Here is a 16,503-nt window from a genome sequence, read left to right as displayed (position 1 = left end):
AATACTCTCTTGGTAACAGTAAGTATCCAGTCTCTGATCTCATAAACTCGGCATGTGTTTGCACATCTATAGCAAGAATGTACTGTTAGTCACTGGAAGGGAGAGCTAGCAAGCTTTGGAAGGTCTGTAATACAGAAGATGAACTGCTGATCTGCAGCGGTATCAAAAAGAAGCAAGCTGGTCAGCAAACTCCCTATGGAGAAGCTGAGCTGAATCTCCCTTTTTAAACATTCATTGGATTTCCACCCACCCCCACCCCGCCGTTATAAGCCCTTTTTTTCCACATTAGGGGCTTCTCATTAGCACTGCCCTCCAGCAAATCATGCAGAGAATCAGCTGCACCCTCTACTCAGCTTACTCTCCAGAGCAGAGGGATCAGTAAAATCAGCATTGTATCTGTCCAGCGTTGTGTGGTCAGGTACTGAATTTCAGCATGCAAGCTGGTAGGTTTAACACAACAGCGAGTGCTACATCCAGTAAGAGACACACCTCATGACATTTGCTTTGTCTTCCAAAGGAAGACAGGGTTTGCTGCCCATTTGATGGCTCTTTCTGTTCCAGTTTTCACGCTACCTTCACAACACCACAGAGCTGGCTGCCAGCCGCCAGGGGAACTGCGTGGCCATTGCGCTACCCTGCAAGCGAAACCTTCTGTGCAGAGAAGGCGTGGATGCTGGCAGCATTTCTGACAGAGATATTTCAAGCAATTCAAATAAAAAAGGGAGCATTGTTTTTACTGTTTGTATTTCTATTTGCTTTCTCAGCACAACTTAATCACTTTCTTGTACGGTTTTTATACATGCATGGAAATAATTTCAAAACTATTCATTTTTTCATCCAGCCAAAATGTAGGGTACTCTGGATAGGGAGATTGGTGAAAGAATTGGTTAGTGATGTCATTTGTTTTAAAAAAAACCTGTAAAAATGTTTAATTACCATGGCATGGAAGAAACGAAAGCCAGAAGACTGCTCCTAGTCTGAAGCCTCTTTAAATCATTATTTTGCCCACAAGATCTCTAATTTTTTCCTTGGGGCCACGTGACCAATGCTTCTCTAACTGTTCCCATCAGTTCCTTTACTCTGTTCTCAGGATTTTCTCTTTTTTCCTGCAGACACAGAAACTCACTCAAAACTTTCATTAGTGAAAGACCTTCACCTACCTCTGACTTCCATGCACCAACACTCAAGATGAGGATTATCACAGCTCCAGCTTTCTGTGTACACAGAAGGAATTCAGTGACTTCTTGAAGTTACGTTAAATGAAAGGTGGTGGTCACATCCAACCCGTACTTCTGTTCTCAACTCTCTACACATGGACATGCTTTATTACCAACATGAGTAACCACATCTTGACTTTTAAAAAAAAACACCTTAGGACACACCTCTTCATCCTCTCCTCTCGTTACACGCACTCTAGCTGTGCTTGCGCAAGATCTCCCCAAATACCAGGAAGAGTTACCAAGAAACTCACCACTGTAATGGCCTTTCCTTTAATTGCCTTTCTCCTCTGATTTTACACACCACTGTCAGATAAAGATCATTCTAAGACAGCAGACAGCTCTACCAGCAGTCATGCCTGTCTGTAGAAAAAAACTATTTTCTGGTTTGCTTCTCTCTAAATAAGATGACTGGATATGGGCTTTGAAGACCATTTTCTCAAGGTTACGTATTAGAAACTTCTCCATATCACCAGCCTATAAGCTATGCAGGGGATTAGATCCTGGCCTAGGAAAAATCATGGATGTCTCCTGCAGAAAAACCTCTGCTTTTGCATTTCACCTGCAAGAATATGCAAAATGGGCACAGGATGCCAAAATCTCTGCCATTGTAATGGGCACAGCTCCACTGACTTTAATGAGATTTTGCATATTTATGTTAGTAAAAAGTTTGGCTCAGGGTGAATTTTGCCATTAGAGGCAGGAGCTCTGGATATGAAGAGCTCAATTGACTTGAAAAATGTGTACAGAGACTGAGGGTGCTGTAGGGGCTGGTTTGAGAACCACAGGTATGTAACAGTGAAAAGACATAACAGCAACTCAAAGTGTGATAATAAACCAGATGCAAGATACATCCCACAGACTCTCACAGTAGAAATGTATGGTATGCAGCACTTCTGCACGATGCTGATTTGCAAACCTTATTAACATTGCACTATTTCCTCACTGCCCTGAAGCAAAACAGGAAAGTATGGCCATCTTACATGCATAGGAGGGGGGGGACGAAGGGAAGGAGTGGAATTTCTCCCTGTTTTTGACATATTTCACATTAGCAGGCACTGAACAAGGTGGATCAACAACTTCAATATTGCACATCCCCTGCTCCTCACCTCCCAAATTTTCTTCAAAATTATCTCGACCTTCTGCCTCAACGTACATTGAGTCCATAGGGACCAAGAACAAAGCAAAGTCTATTGCCATCCAGTACTCATATAATAAGCACTTACTGCTGACTCCTTTCCTTTTCTGGTGGCAGTGGTTGAGGTATGAAAACTGCCAGAGGTAATTGGAAGTATGATGTACTGCTGAGCCTCACAGTCATCTAAGAGTAGCTGAGAACATCAGCATCGTAGTTTTATTGTCTGTCTCCTGGTGTCTATAAATCCCAGCTTTTACTACCTTGGTTTTCATCATGCCAATCAAAGGCTTGATTGCTCAAGGAATAAATTACCAGATAAATCACTACTTGGAAACATAGCTCTCTTTGACAGTACCTTACTTCTTCTGACATTGTATGCATATTCTACAGTATCACTATGCAAGGTGTTGCAGAAATAGTCCAGATTTCTATGTGATGTCATAACACAGAAAAAGGATAACATTACAACTAGAGAGTGCAACACAACAACGTATATGCAGGTGGATAGAACAGTGTATTGCAGAAAGGAGAGATAATGTGGGGACAATGGGGGAGAAGGGAGAGGGCAGTCTGCCTCATAATACAGCTTGGTATAATGAGAAACACATGGCAGCAAAGATTACAGATGTTAATATAGCAGCCTTAGTGGAAGACTTTATGGGCTTGGTGGCACGTATGTGTATGGAGCACTGTAAATGCAATACAGGGAAGCTGAAATCATAGAATCATAAATTCACAGAATCATGTAGGTTGGAAAAGACCTTTAAGATCATTGAGTCCAACCGTAAACCTAACACTGACAAGTCAAAATGTAGTTTTAAATAAATTAGATATCTAGGTATAAATAACTGCAAGAACTTCAGAATCTTCTAATTCCCTCTGAGGGAGCTAATGTTATCTGCTGTGTAAGAGGTATCTGTAACAGCAGTTAAAACACCCTTCTTGAAGAGTTACTAAACTTCCCACAGGCCTACACCACGATTGTTTTAAAAACCATTAGGACAAATATGGAAAGGATTGCCACAGGCAGTACTGAAAGTAAGTGTATAGTTTTTAAAAAAATCCCATGGGATCGGGTGCTAGTGTACACGAGAGGGCTTAATGCACTTTCTCCACCTGCTACAGCTGGCATGCAAGAAGGCTGCAAAATCTAGTGCAAGTTAGATCAATGCATCAAAGAGAAACTAAAGAACATTTTGCAAGTTTTTGGCCATCACGAATCAGGACACAAGTGTCTGAGAGCATTAAGAGTGACTGATCTCTGGCACTTCTGGCATTTCTTGTAATATGTGGTTTTGGATATCAAATCGATCCATTGATAAACTACTGTGCCTTTTACCTGATGTATACTCAATTTTTAAATGTACCCTCTAGAGCACAGTCTATACATACTAGCCTGAGCATTTTTATGGCTGTGGACAAATTGAGTTTCAACCCCCACAGCTAAGATAGAGGTAACTCAAACCCTTTCTGCGGGCTACTGTTTTAACAGCTATGACTTTATGTAAAAGGTGGCTCTACCCTTGTGATTTGGAAAGCACTCCAGGCTTTCTGTAAGCACCTGAGGTATGCTAAGATCATATTTAACAAATTGAGCTCCTTGGGGTACTTTGATGTAGGAATACTTAGCTTTTGAATTTTGCAATGTTGGCAGGTATTTAGGTATCTGTCTCCATCAATATAGAAGCACTCTAGGCATGCAAAGAACCAGAACTTAAAAATACCAAAGGAGGAGAAACATGAGAGGTTCAAACACACATTTTCATGTCCCAAGGCTGTGTTCTGAGCTGCATTAGTACACACCAACCAGGGGCTGTTAGATGCCTATGACATTTTAGATATGTAGACAATTATTATTGGATTGTTCTAGTAAGTCTAGTTGCCCCTGGATTGCATTGCATGCCTCTAAAGAGCCCCTTGGATTTTATCCTTAGCAAATGACCTACACCTTGATGTCTGAAATATAAACAGTGCATTGGCTTTCAATCTGATTTTTTTTATGTCAGTTTATAAGGGAGATCTTTTTGTTTGTTTGATGGTTTGGGTTGTGGTTTTGGTGGGTTTTTTTAAGGGAAAATTATGTGGTGTTAAGCTTCACAGACTTTGTTTTCATCTTATAAGGGAACTGAGTGCCACATTCTCAGACAGTAATTATAGAGAACATGAGGATCTGAAATAACCAGAAGCCTGTCCAAAAGTAAATTTTAGGCACCATATTAACCTCTGATTTATGCCTGTGTGTCCTTGCTCGCTGTAGTTCTGAAGGCATCTGGTGAAAGATGTATAGGAAGGTTTATTAGAAAATTCTGTTTTCCCAGACCAAAACCAAAGGAGAGTTTTAAAGGAAATACAGGAAAAACTTGGGTGAGAAAAAGAGGGGAAAAATAGGGCACCATTTTCAGTCGTTTCCTGGAACCATGATAAGATAATGTTAATTACAAAAAAAGAAGGGATTTTAAACTACAAACTTTGTCAGTCCTAAGAATTTAAAGCTACTTGGCAAACTAAGTAAGCTGTTGAGTGCTTGCAGTTTTTTGGTGAAAGCAGAACTGCAAATCAATTGCAATAAAGGCATATTTTTACAGTTAAACTTTGGCTTTTTGCTAGAGGCAGCTTAATGTTTTTTTGCCTAAAAGCACCACAAGCCCAGTACACTCACGTTAGTTTTGCATGACAGAGCAGAGACATCATGTGGAAAAAAAGTATATGCTGTAAAACTGATTTCCTACTGAATTGGTCCGTGTACCACCACTACAAAAATAGTGCAAGATTTCTTATTTACTGAGACAATTTCAAAAACTCTTACATTCTTGCTATTAAAAAAGCCTTGGAGTAAAGCCCGTTGAGAATAAAATCCCCCAGAAATTACTTGAGGGGTTCAATTATGTGTCAATGTGTACATTGGCATAGCTCTCACAGCATTCAGTTGAAGCCATACTGATTTGCGATAGGTAGCAATGGTTTCTCAGGTCTCAGTTCTGAAAGGATTTGAACATTTCTTGCTCCGTGCCAGCCAGCATTTACGGCCTCACAGGTAGTGCTCTTGCAGGACCAGGCCTCTCGGAAGATGCTCTTGAGAGAGTGGTCCTGTTTGCCTCTTCAGAATTCAAACTCCAGGAAAGCTTGCTTTTTTTCATCTTTTACTTTCCATTTCTTCAGTTTTCATTTCACACCATTACACACTTTGACCAATGCTGTTTCAGGCTGAATAATTCCCTGAGCTGCTTCTGTTTCATCTTTAAATGAAACTCTATGTTTGATGACAGTATAAAGTTTACGTGGATTTATGCTTTACACTATAGTGAGTAATCTGATTTGGAAAAGTGTTAAAATCAATGCTACATTGTCTAGGCACATTTCAAAGAATTGTCTAACCAAGACTCTGATGGCAGAGGCACCTGTGAATATTTAGCATAAACCTCATATTCAGATTCCTTGAATTCATAGTTCTCTTCTGGTTTTGCTTCTTACTCCGCTAAACAAGCTCAGTATTTTCCAGTATCACTTTTCAACTATGGAAGAGATATATTCCTAATTAGCTTTGATTTTGCAGAATCCTCTGATGCTCCTCTATTTTACCAGCTTTAACAACAAGCTTCAGGCAAATAAGGTGTAAAATACACTGAACACTACCTAGTGTTGCCCAGTTGTTTAGAGATAATGTAAAAATGGTGTAGGTTTGTGTTAGAACAAGTAGCAATGAAGTATGCAATGATTTCCCAAGACAGACAATTTCCAGTCTCTTAAAAATGTTTGTGTTATTCACTTTTCCACTTACATGGGAAGGAGCCTGATTTTTTTTTTTCTTTGTATTTAAAATACACAGGTTGGATCTTTGGAGAAATTGCTACCATAGCTTTTGTTTACTGCGTGTATAATTTTTTAAGGAGGAGTACACTTTTTGATAGCTGTGGTGAAGCAGTTGTATAACATAACACATCTTAACTGCTTGCACTGAGTAAGACTTCTTCATCATAATTAGACTCATTTTAATTAATGACAACCTTTGCACTCAGATCTAATTATGGAATGCTAAAAATCATATATTGTGATTGTGTGGCAAGGTTTTGTAGTGGGGGGCTACAGGGGTGGCTTCTGTGAGAAGCTGCTAGAAGCCTCCCCTGTGCCCCATGGAGCCAATGCCAGCCGGCTCCAAGACAGACCCACTGCTGGCCAAGGCTGAGCCCATCAGTGATGGTGGTAGCACCTCTGGGATAGCGTATTTTAAAAGGTGGCTGGAGGGCACACACACAATGATGGGACCTGCGCAAGAGCAACTGCAGCCAGAGAGAGGTGTGCGAATATGTGAGAGCAACCACTCTGCAGACACGCAGGTCAGTGCAGAAGGAGGCAGGAGGTGCCCCAGGCACTGCAGCAGAGATGCCCCTGCAGCCCCTGGTGAAGCCCATGGTGAGGCAGGCTGTGCCCCTCAGCCCATGGAGGGTAACGCCGGAGCAGGTACCCACCTGCAGCCTGTGGAGGACCCCATGCCAGAGCAGGTGGATGCCCCAAGGAGGCTGTGACCCCGTGGGAAGCCCACACTGGAGCAGGCTCCTGGCAGGACCTGTGGCCCCGTGGAGAGAGAAGCCCAGGCTGGAGCAGGTTTGCTGGCAGGACTTGTGACCCCAGAGGGGACCCACACTGGAGCAGTCTGTGCCTGAAGGATGGCACCCCATGGAAGGGACCCACACTGGAGCAGTGTGTGAAGAACTGCAGCCCACGGGAAGGACTCACATTGGAGAAGTTCATGGAGAACTGTCTCCTGTGGGATGGAGCCTGCGCTGGAGCGGGGAAACGGTGTGAGGAGGAAGGAGCAGCAGGAACAGCATATGATGAACTGACCACAGCCCCCGTTCCTCATCCCTGTGCTCCAAGGGAGGGGAGGAGGTAGATAAATCAGGAGTGAAATTAAGGCTAGGATGGGGTGGGGGAGGGGGAAAGTGTTTTAAGATTTGGTTTTATTTCTCATTACCCTACTCTGATTTGATTGGTAATAGATTAATTTATTTCCCCAAGTCAAGTCTGTTTTGCCCACAACAGTAACTGGTAAGTGATCTCTCCCTGTCCTTAACTTACCCAGGAGCCTTTTGTTATACTTTCTCTCCCCTGTCCAGCTGAGGAAGGGAGTGATAGAGTGACTTCGGTGGGCACATGGCATCCAGCCAGGGTCAACCCACCATACAACTTTCGCAGTCAGATCGAGTTATGGAATCCTAAAAGAAGTGCTTGTATTTTTTCCAAATACAATATAAAGTGAGAAAAACATTTCAGCCCAGCTGCAAATATTTCCTTAAAAGGACCAAAGTAAGTAGGTAATACTAAAAATATGATTATGAATGGTTTAGCACAGGAAAATAAAATGAAAGTAAATACGTTTTTGTACAGTTTGGAAAATACTGAGTAATAAAAATAGTCCAATATGAAAAAAACACGTCTTATGAGACAGCATTAAAAAGTACCTAGAAGACACAGGCAGCAAATATTAGTGCACTGAAGCCAATGGACACTGCACCACTGACCCCGTTGGGCCTACTATCTTACCTCAAAAGGGAAAATCCTTTGGGTCCTTACCTGTACACTAGTAAGAGTGGTGTATTGATAAGCTTTCACTACCAGGTAATTGGCTTCTATATCTATTATCCCCAGGATCATGTACTTCCACCATCTTCTTTTCAAAATTGCCAGCAAGTTTTCTTCTCCTGTGGCAATAAAGAAGAAGAATTATGTAAGAGTTAGGTTTACATGCACAAAATACTTGCCTGTCAAGAGAAATTACCTAGACTATCTCTTGTACTTACAATATGCAGTTGAAAAGTACCATATAAAAAGAGGTACTGCAAGGAGGTAAAAACTAATGCACCCTATTTGCCTTGCAGATATTAAACCAGCCAGCTTGGCGAAGCAATATGTGAGGGTCAGCTCGTCACGTCACTTAAGGTGTAAACAATGCTGGGAAAAACAAGTGCCGCTTAGGCAGCCTGTAAATGTGTTCTTAGTTTTACTTCTATATATACACCTATAAAATGCTAAAGAATAGAGCAGTTTATTACAAACATTTATACTTTCCATACATACTGATAAATGTTGTATCACACATAACACAAGAGGGTTTCACCAGTGGGAGATTACCAGTATTTGCAAATATGATGGAATATTAGAGCAGGAGAGTAACAGCATCACCTTTGGGCAGATTACAGATCCTGTTCCAAGGACGATTATTACAATCCTAGAGGTTCAAAATATGAGACTTGTTTAGAGAAAAGCTGCACTGAGACAAACAGATTTTGCCTGACAGGTTGCCCTGCTCCCAGGATTGATTTCTGAAGTAGGCAGGTTTACTTCCTTCTATGGGAGCCCTGTCAATCACCTAGTACTTAATTTCCACCACGTGAAGACTGACAGCACAATACGCCTGCAGATCAGACCCACAACTTTTAAAAAGTCAAAGCATTCCTCATGCTAGGCTAGAGATTATTATTGTTCTCCGTTCAAAAGAAGCCAGCTCATTAGTGAGGGTGGGCAAACCGGTTATCTATTTGCATTACAGTAAGCTCCAGACATGATGGGACCCCACTGCAAAAGGGGCCGGACATACTGACAATGACTGTGAGGTCTTTAAGAGTCTGTAGCCTAAACAGGGATCTAATAAGGCTTGACCTGTACTGCCAAAGTACCATAAATAGAATTTGAACTTTAAAGTCTTTAAAGTTTTTTAAAAAACACCACTATTCTGAGATTTACTCATGTTGCTGCAGCCTTTCTAAGTGCGTGTGATCATCAAGATGAGTGGTGGAAAATACAGAAGAAAAGGAACTTCATTGTCAGTTGCCACCAAGACTTGCTCAGGCTTCTCATTTCTCCCCCATCATTTTCCTTCACTACAGGTGCGTTCGCTCTCTGGTTCAAATAGACCCACTGACATATGTGCTGCCATACTATCAAAAATGGCAGGCTCTCTACAGCGCCGGAGTATCTCAGATCCTATAAGATGCAATCACAGAAAAAGGGATAACTACTTCAGAAGCTGATTCAGAAATCTTAGACACTAGGTGACCTGAGTGGGTATTTACCTGAACAAAGCATCTGAAGCACTTGATGCTTGTTCATTAACAGATGCTCAAACATACACACTTCCAGTGGGATACTATTAGGCAATAACCTAATTATTTGTTACAGTGATAAGGACACCGAGTATAAAACTGTAAAAGCTAAAAAGCTTTCCTTCCTTTCCTTTCTTCCCTCCCTTCTCTTTTTCTCTTTCTTTCTCTTTCTCTTGCTAAGCAGCAGAGAAACAGCAGAAACAAGGTGGGGAGTAGGCTAATTATTTAAGACCCTAAATAAGGAGTCAGTACATTCAACCACACCCACACCTTCCTGTTGACCACCAACTCACAGAAGAACTCATGAAGAATAAAATCCCACCCTTCAGACATGAATTATGACTACATTTACGTATTTGTTGTGATTATTTGAGCATGCAGAAAGAGGAATATTTTAGATTTTATCTTTTAATGCATTTAGGGGGGCATTTTCAAAGAAGCATGTGAGATTAGATGTCCTAATTCCTACTCATATCAGTGTAAAATACACAGATAGATCCTTTCCTGATACTGAAACTGTATCTGAAATTTTTATGCTGCCAAGATAATACCATTAAAACACCAACTGGAAAAAATCAATGCAACAGAATGGCATACTTAAAATTTCAGAGTGATTTTTCATTTTAATTGTAAAGAGAAATTTTAAAAATCAAAGACATCACAGTGTAGTCTCTACTCCAAAAGTGAAAATCCCACCTGAATCTGGTTTTTTTTTACAGTAGGACCTTGGTGGTACCTACAAAGCAGAAAAAAGGAGCACGCTCAAGAACTGCACTAGCATGAGATTGTCTGAGCAAGGACTATAGACACACCTCAAGGACTCTTTTTGTACCTTTAGTTTGCCAATGCTTTTCTTTCTCCAGCTTCAATTCCAACCACAGATCGCTGTACTGCTCAGATGTGGCCAAATAAGTTACCTTTAAAAATGAATGTATAGCCTTGACTTCTGGCTAATGGGTGAAGTCAGATTTTCCCGAGATGGAAATCAAACCTTCTACAATTTTACCTGACACATACAGTTCACTCTTTTGCTTTCTCAATACTTCATTTGCTAATGACAGAAATAAGAAAAATATTTGGCAATGGTATTTTATCTTTGATAAACAGCTTTGAAATATTCCAAACTGCAAAAGTTCAGTTTCAGCTGAGAAGGCTGGGTAGAGCAAAAAGCAATGCCAAAATGAATTTATGCAGGCACTGTACAGCTCTGATGAACATGGGTTTAGCTTCACAGCAAGTGTCTTTGTCTTGCCCAGTGAAAAGCAGAGAAATGTAGAGGCGTTCAGCATAACAGAAATAAAACACAGAATTTGTTCCTGGAAAAAAACTCTTGTGCAGGAGTTGCATCTTTCTCTGTGGAACATACTTACTTAAGTGTTCACTTCCACTCACTTGCTGCATCTCCTGTTACTTAGTGTGTAAAAGTCTGGCTTCTGACCAGGATAACCTCTGCCCACATCATTATTATAGTTTATCAATAACTTAGCAGTTGTGCAGATCTACAAGCGTCAGCAAAACTGATGGACCCCATTTGAGGGTATATCTGAGCTGGTCACAAGTGGTGTTGCCCAGGGCTTGGGACTGTGGCCAGTTCTTTTAATATCTTTATCAATGATCTGGATGAGGTGATCAGGTGCATCCCCAGTAAGTTTGCAGATGACACCAAGTTGGAAGGGAGTGTTGATCTGCTTGAGGGCAGGAAGGCTCTGCAGAGGGATCTGGACAGGCTGGACCGATGGGCCGAGGCCAGTTGTATGAGGTTCAACAGGGCTGAGTGCTGGGCCCTGCACCTGGGTCACAACAACCCCATGCGATACTACAGGCTTGAGGCAGAATGGCTGGAAGGCTGCCCAGAAGAAAAGGACCTGGGGGTGTTGGTTGACAGCCGGCTTAACGCGAGCCAGCAGTGTGCCCAGGTGGCCATGAAGACCAACAGCATCATGGCTTGTATCAGTGTGGCCAGCAGGACTAGGGAAGTGACTGTCCCCCTGTACTGGGCACTGGTGAGGCTGCATCTCAAATACTGTGTGCAGTTTTGGGCCCCTCACTGCAAGAAAGACACTAAGGTGCTGGAGCGTGTCCAGAGAAGGGCAACAAAGCTGGTGAAGGGTCCAGAGAGCAAGTCTTACATGGAGCAGCTGAGGGAACTGGGACTGTTTAGCCTGGAGAAAAGGAGGCTCAGGGGAGACCTTGTCATTCTCTACAACTAGCTGGAAGGAGGCTGTAGTGAGGTGAGTGTTGGTCTCTTCTCCCAAGTAATAAGCAATAGGACAAGAGGAGATGGCCTCAAGTTGTGCCAGGAGAGGTTTAGTTTGGATATTAGGGAAAATTTATTCACCAAAAGGGTGATCCAGCATTGGAACAGGCTGCCCAGGGAAGTGGTAGAGTCACCATCCCTGGAGGTATTTAAAAGATGTGTAGATGTGGCACTCAGGGACATGGTTTAAGTGGTGAACTTGGCGTTGCTAGATTAACTGTTGGACTCCATGATCTTAAAGGTCTTTTCCAACATAAATGATTCTATGATTCTATGAAAAAGCAATGTACATTTAACATTGTTAGCTGGGGGACTGTTATTTGTTTGCTGCTCTCTATTTCTTTGGCATTGTCATCAAATTCATAGACATGAATTAATTGTTCCTAAAGTGGGAGACTTTCTGGGCAGAAAAACAGGAGAAAAAGATGACCATCTGCAATAAGTGCCACCCAGTGCTGTGCACAAATCAAAGAGGCAGGTGGATTCCTGGTTTTGACATGGGGCTGAAAGAAAGCCACCATATTCAAATGTCACACTTTTGCAAGAGTGACCCAGTAGAAGGCAACAGTGGAAGACAGCCTGAAGAAGGCTTGGGCTGCCAGCAGGACAGGACCTTTGGACAGCAGTCACAGGTGGCATGCTCAGTGAATTCAGATGACAAGGAGAAGGGAAACAGGAGTTAGGGAGGTAAGTGGGAAGCCTTGACTTAACTTGGGAAGACCAAAATGAGAAGCAGAGGGAATCAAGAGCTTCCTTCTTCATTCAAAAGTCTACATCCTGAATAGAAACAAACACCACCTTTGCATAAAAACTGGTGTGTGTGTGTGTGTGTGTGTGTGTGTGTGTGTGTAAATACCACAGATTAAAAAACCCCAACCAACCAAAACCTAAACCAGAATTTTTATTTTTTTTTTTTATTTAGCTTGATGACAACTCAAAGCAAATGAATTATTGAAGTCTTTTGAATTGGAAGCATTGTAGGCCAGAAGGACCAAACATACATGCCTACACCTGAACTAGCTGGTAAGGTGTTTTTAAAGCTTTTTTTTTTTTTTTCACCTAACATATTCCAGCTGAATTGCTTAGGATGAGATAACCAATATTTTGAAAATAAACATCTCTCCCACTGAATGTAAAGGGAAGAGAGATTATGCCAGATCATGTGTTTTTGTTATTATCTCAATAGGACTGTGACTATGGTTTAATATTTTTTTATATGACTGGCTGGAAACCTTAAAGTGTGCAGGTTAGCTTAAAGGAAACATTTCCAGTGAGCCAAAGCACACATTGACACTGGTGAACTTGCATTTATGTGAGTGCACAGAGTAATGTCATCTTTAGGCACTGCCATCTTTTGATGGAGACCCCCTTTCAAAAAACAAACCCCTACCTTCTTGTCAGCAGTACTCAAGCTTTTGAAAATGTATTCAGTCTAATTCAAATGTAACAGATTTAAAAGCAACTTGGATATTAAGAATGTTTCAAGATTCAGAAGTCTAACATACTGTTAACACTGATAAATACACACACACACGCATATACAAACACACCCCTCTTTGCCCTTTCTAGAAGGATAAGTTTAGGCTTTACATTTTTTACTAATTTTGCAATGAGACACATGCTGGAAAGTATATACAGAGGAGCCCTCGCTGTTTGGAAAAAAGTTACATCTTTGCCTCTGCCGGCTCAAATTAAAAAACAACAAACAAGCTGTTCTTACAAGAGATGATTTTACATCATATAATAAGGAATTACTCCTGGGGGTTTACAAATTAAAAATAAATTAGAGAGAAAATTAAAAGAGGCTTTAGCTGTGCAGTGTCTACCAAAAATACATATATATATATATGTGCAAAACCCTTTTCACACTCACCCACACAGCCTCAGAGGTGCAATAATAAAACCCCAACAGCCATTAAGACAGCAAATTCCCAATTATTTGTGTATGGGCTTGGGACACAGGTAGAATAACAGCACTGCTAGACCAGAAAATAAGCATATTGCTTCTCTTTCATCTGCTGCAGTTGCTCTCTTTTAATTCAGATGACAATTTGCTATTTAGATCAAGATCATCAAAGGAGCTGTGCTCTCCTGCTTCACAGAGCTCAGCAGAAGAGATCTAAATGTATGCAGGAGATTTGCAAGGGGGAAGGAAGCATGAAGAGCCTGGGGGGCTGCTGGGCACGCTGGTCCTTCCCTGCCTCTAACAGGAGTGCCAGTCAAGTGGTACACAGTAAAGAACTAAAAATCTCACAGAGGAGGAAGATTACACCAAAATTTACTTTCTATCACCTTCTTCAAAAAAGAATCTCAGTTACAAAGCACAGTTACAGGATAATTGCTTCTTTTCTGTTTTCATCCATTATAGCAATTCTTGCAGATACAGAACTTCATTGCTTCTCTACAGACTTTGTAATCATCCAGCACTGCTGCAGGACCAGGGGAAGGAGGCAGTCAAATGGGGTAACAGCGTGTAGGCATAACACACATCCTCTGTGTATTACTATGCCAAGAGGCTCCCACGTCTGAACAATAGAACTTTGCTGGTCTCCTCCTTGGCCAAGTTGCTAATTCAGGGGACTTAAAGCCTGTTGTAAAAGGCTTTCAGCTCTCCACAAATCTCAGAACTGTCCCTCTCCTATGTAACTGCAAATCCTCTGACCCAAAATCATTTCTTATTTTCTCATATCTACTTGTATTACTGATGACTACTTTATGGTAATACTGTTGCCTAAAGGCAAGACACCACCACTTCTTAATTATTTAAGCAATAGAGAAAACGTTCTTACAGGAACATTCCTCCAGTCTGGCTTCACAAAACACCTGGATATACTCTGTTCACCTTATGGATGACTGCTTATAGGCTGCACTGCTTTTGTCCTATACCATGTTTTCAGTAAGCCTTTTGGGATGCTAGATAATCTCAGCTTCTTTTGCCTCCCCAGAACATCTGATCTTATCCAGAGCTCCTTTCTGCTCCCTCTCCCACAGTAGGAAAACTGCATAACCCACAGACATGCTGCCGGTGTAACACACGGAATCACTGCTGCAAGCAGCTCATGTGCTCCAGCTGTGGGCCGTGTGTTCCTGCCGCCTGCCTGGTGCCAGCACTGGTGCTTGTAGGGCCCCACGGTGAGCCAGGGCAAGGAACTACCTGGAAACAAAGATTTTGGGTTTTCAGATCAATTTTCAGACTGTGTCCTGAGCAGTGTGTTCCCAATTTAATGTTAGTCCTGTGGGAGGTGAGAACCAAGTAACTGGACCCAGGCAAGAGACAACTATCTGCCTCTCCAACACAGGCTGAACCATGCATGCATCCTATCCATCGCGGGGCAACAGCAGTCACTGAATAAACCCAGCAGCCATCACCACCACCCTTGCTGTAGATACGCAGTGTACAATGAGGCTGCAGGTCTTCCTGCTGTGCGTGTTGGAACAAACCTGCAATGGGTCCTGCTGCTGAGGTGGAACACAGTCAGAGGGCACCAGCTGGCATATGTGCCTTGCTGGGGGTCAGCTGTGTCATGGCAATGCATTTTCACCTACTCAGGAAGTAAATCTTATTTGCCAGTCACAATCAACAGGATTTTTCAGTTTTGAAGGGGTTCTATTTCTTTTTGTTGTCTGTTTCAACTCCCTAATGTTCAAATATCTACCTATCATACTAACATTTATTTGTCTGGCAGTTTTTGAAAAGGTACTTTATATAACCCTTGATCACCAGATTATTTTAGGAGGAACACAAACTGAAGGTAAGGTTTGTACCTTTTCTGGCTGCTACTTTCATCATTTTGAGCCTCCTCTTTTCCATAATATGCTTAGTCTATTAACATGTCATAACGTAGCTTTCAAGTTACTATATTACAGGCTCACCTGAAGTATTTAGGCTTGTTATTTCCTTTAAGAGATTTTGCAGATCAGTCTGGTTCAACCCTGGCTGTAAATCATAATAGCTGAAGTCAGATCTAGGAATCTGAACATGCATTTTCATAAAACATGAAAAGATTATTTTCTAGTGCCTTTTTTTTGATCTACCCTAAGCTCTGTGGTTAGATCTGATAATCTTCAGCTGTCTTCTTATTTCATTAGATTACTGGTCATACAACTTCCTTTTATGAGTAACTTACAACTAAAACTGCAACAATAAAGTAGTTGGCAATTTTGCTGATGCCTCAGTTTCTCTCTACCTGCCCTCCCACCGTGTTACATACAGTTTTTCCCTTGGTGGCTGACACAGTGCTGTATGTTACTGCAAGAAACAGACCACGTGTAAGACCTGAAGAAAGCTCTGAACAGTGCACTGTTTCAAAAACTAGATCTCCAAACTCCAAGCACTTTAAAATGTCAAGGTAAAAAACACTGTGATGTTTCCAGCACACAAATTTTTCATTTAAGTTGCTTTATCTACCAGGCTAAACGTAGGTAAGCACCTTTCCTGAAATGGCAGATTGTGTCCTGGGAGAAGCACCTGTACCTCTGTAATGTGGAGGGACATGAGCACACCGAGAAGGCGAAGCTTTCCCTCAAACTTGAGATTTTATTATGTCCTCATATCTTCATGCACGAAAAGTTCAAAATTGATTTCTGATCTACAGTACTCTCAGACGTAAGTTATCTCTGAGCTAACGCTGTAGTCTTCCAACTTTTGGAGTTAAACCTGGCTAAGTCTCACATGAAACAGGCAGCTGGATGAGATGATCATTGTAGGTCCCTTCCAACTGAAGTAGTCTATTCTATTCTAAAACGGTACTATTCCTTTACACTGTAAGCTCTCCAGTCAGGCCCTTTTTT

At 41.7% G+C, this 16,503-nt stretch overlaps 1 protein-coding gene across 1 annotated transcript in view; it reads right to left on the bottom strand.

Moving 5' to 3' along the window:
• Window positions 1-16,503, bottom strand: part of SLC35F1 (solute carrier family 35 member F1) — a 251,330-nt gene that overhangs the window by 43,219 nt on the left and 191,608 nt on the right. The window contains exon 3 of the mRNA XM_055811114.1: window positions 7,927-8,054. Within this exon, the coding sequence (XP_055667089.1) occupies window positions 7,927-8,054 (128 nt within the window). The remainder of the gene's footprint in view (window positions 1-7,926; window positions 8,055-16,503) is intronic.

This window comes from Falco peregrinus, chromosome 7, assembly GCF_023634155.1.
Source record: "Falco peregrinus isolate bFalPer1 chromosome 7, bFalPer1.pri, whole genome shotgun sequence".
Taxonomy (NCBI): domain Eukaryota; kingdom Metazoa; phylum Chordata; class Aves; order Falconiformes; family Falconidae; genus Falco; species Falco peregrinus.
This window is presented reverse-complemented; position numbering and strand designations above follow the sequence as displayed.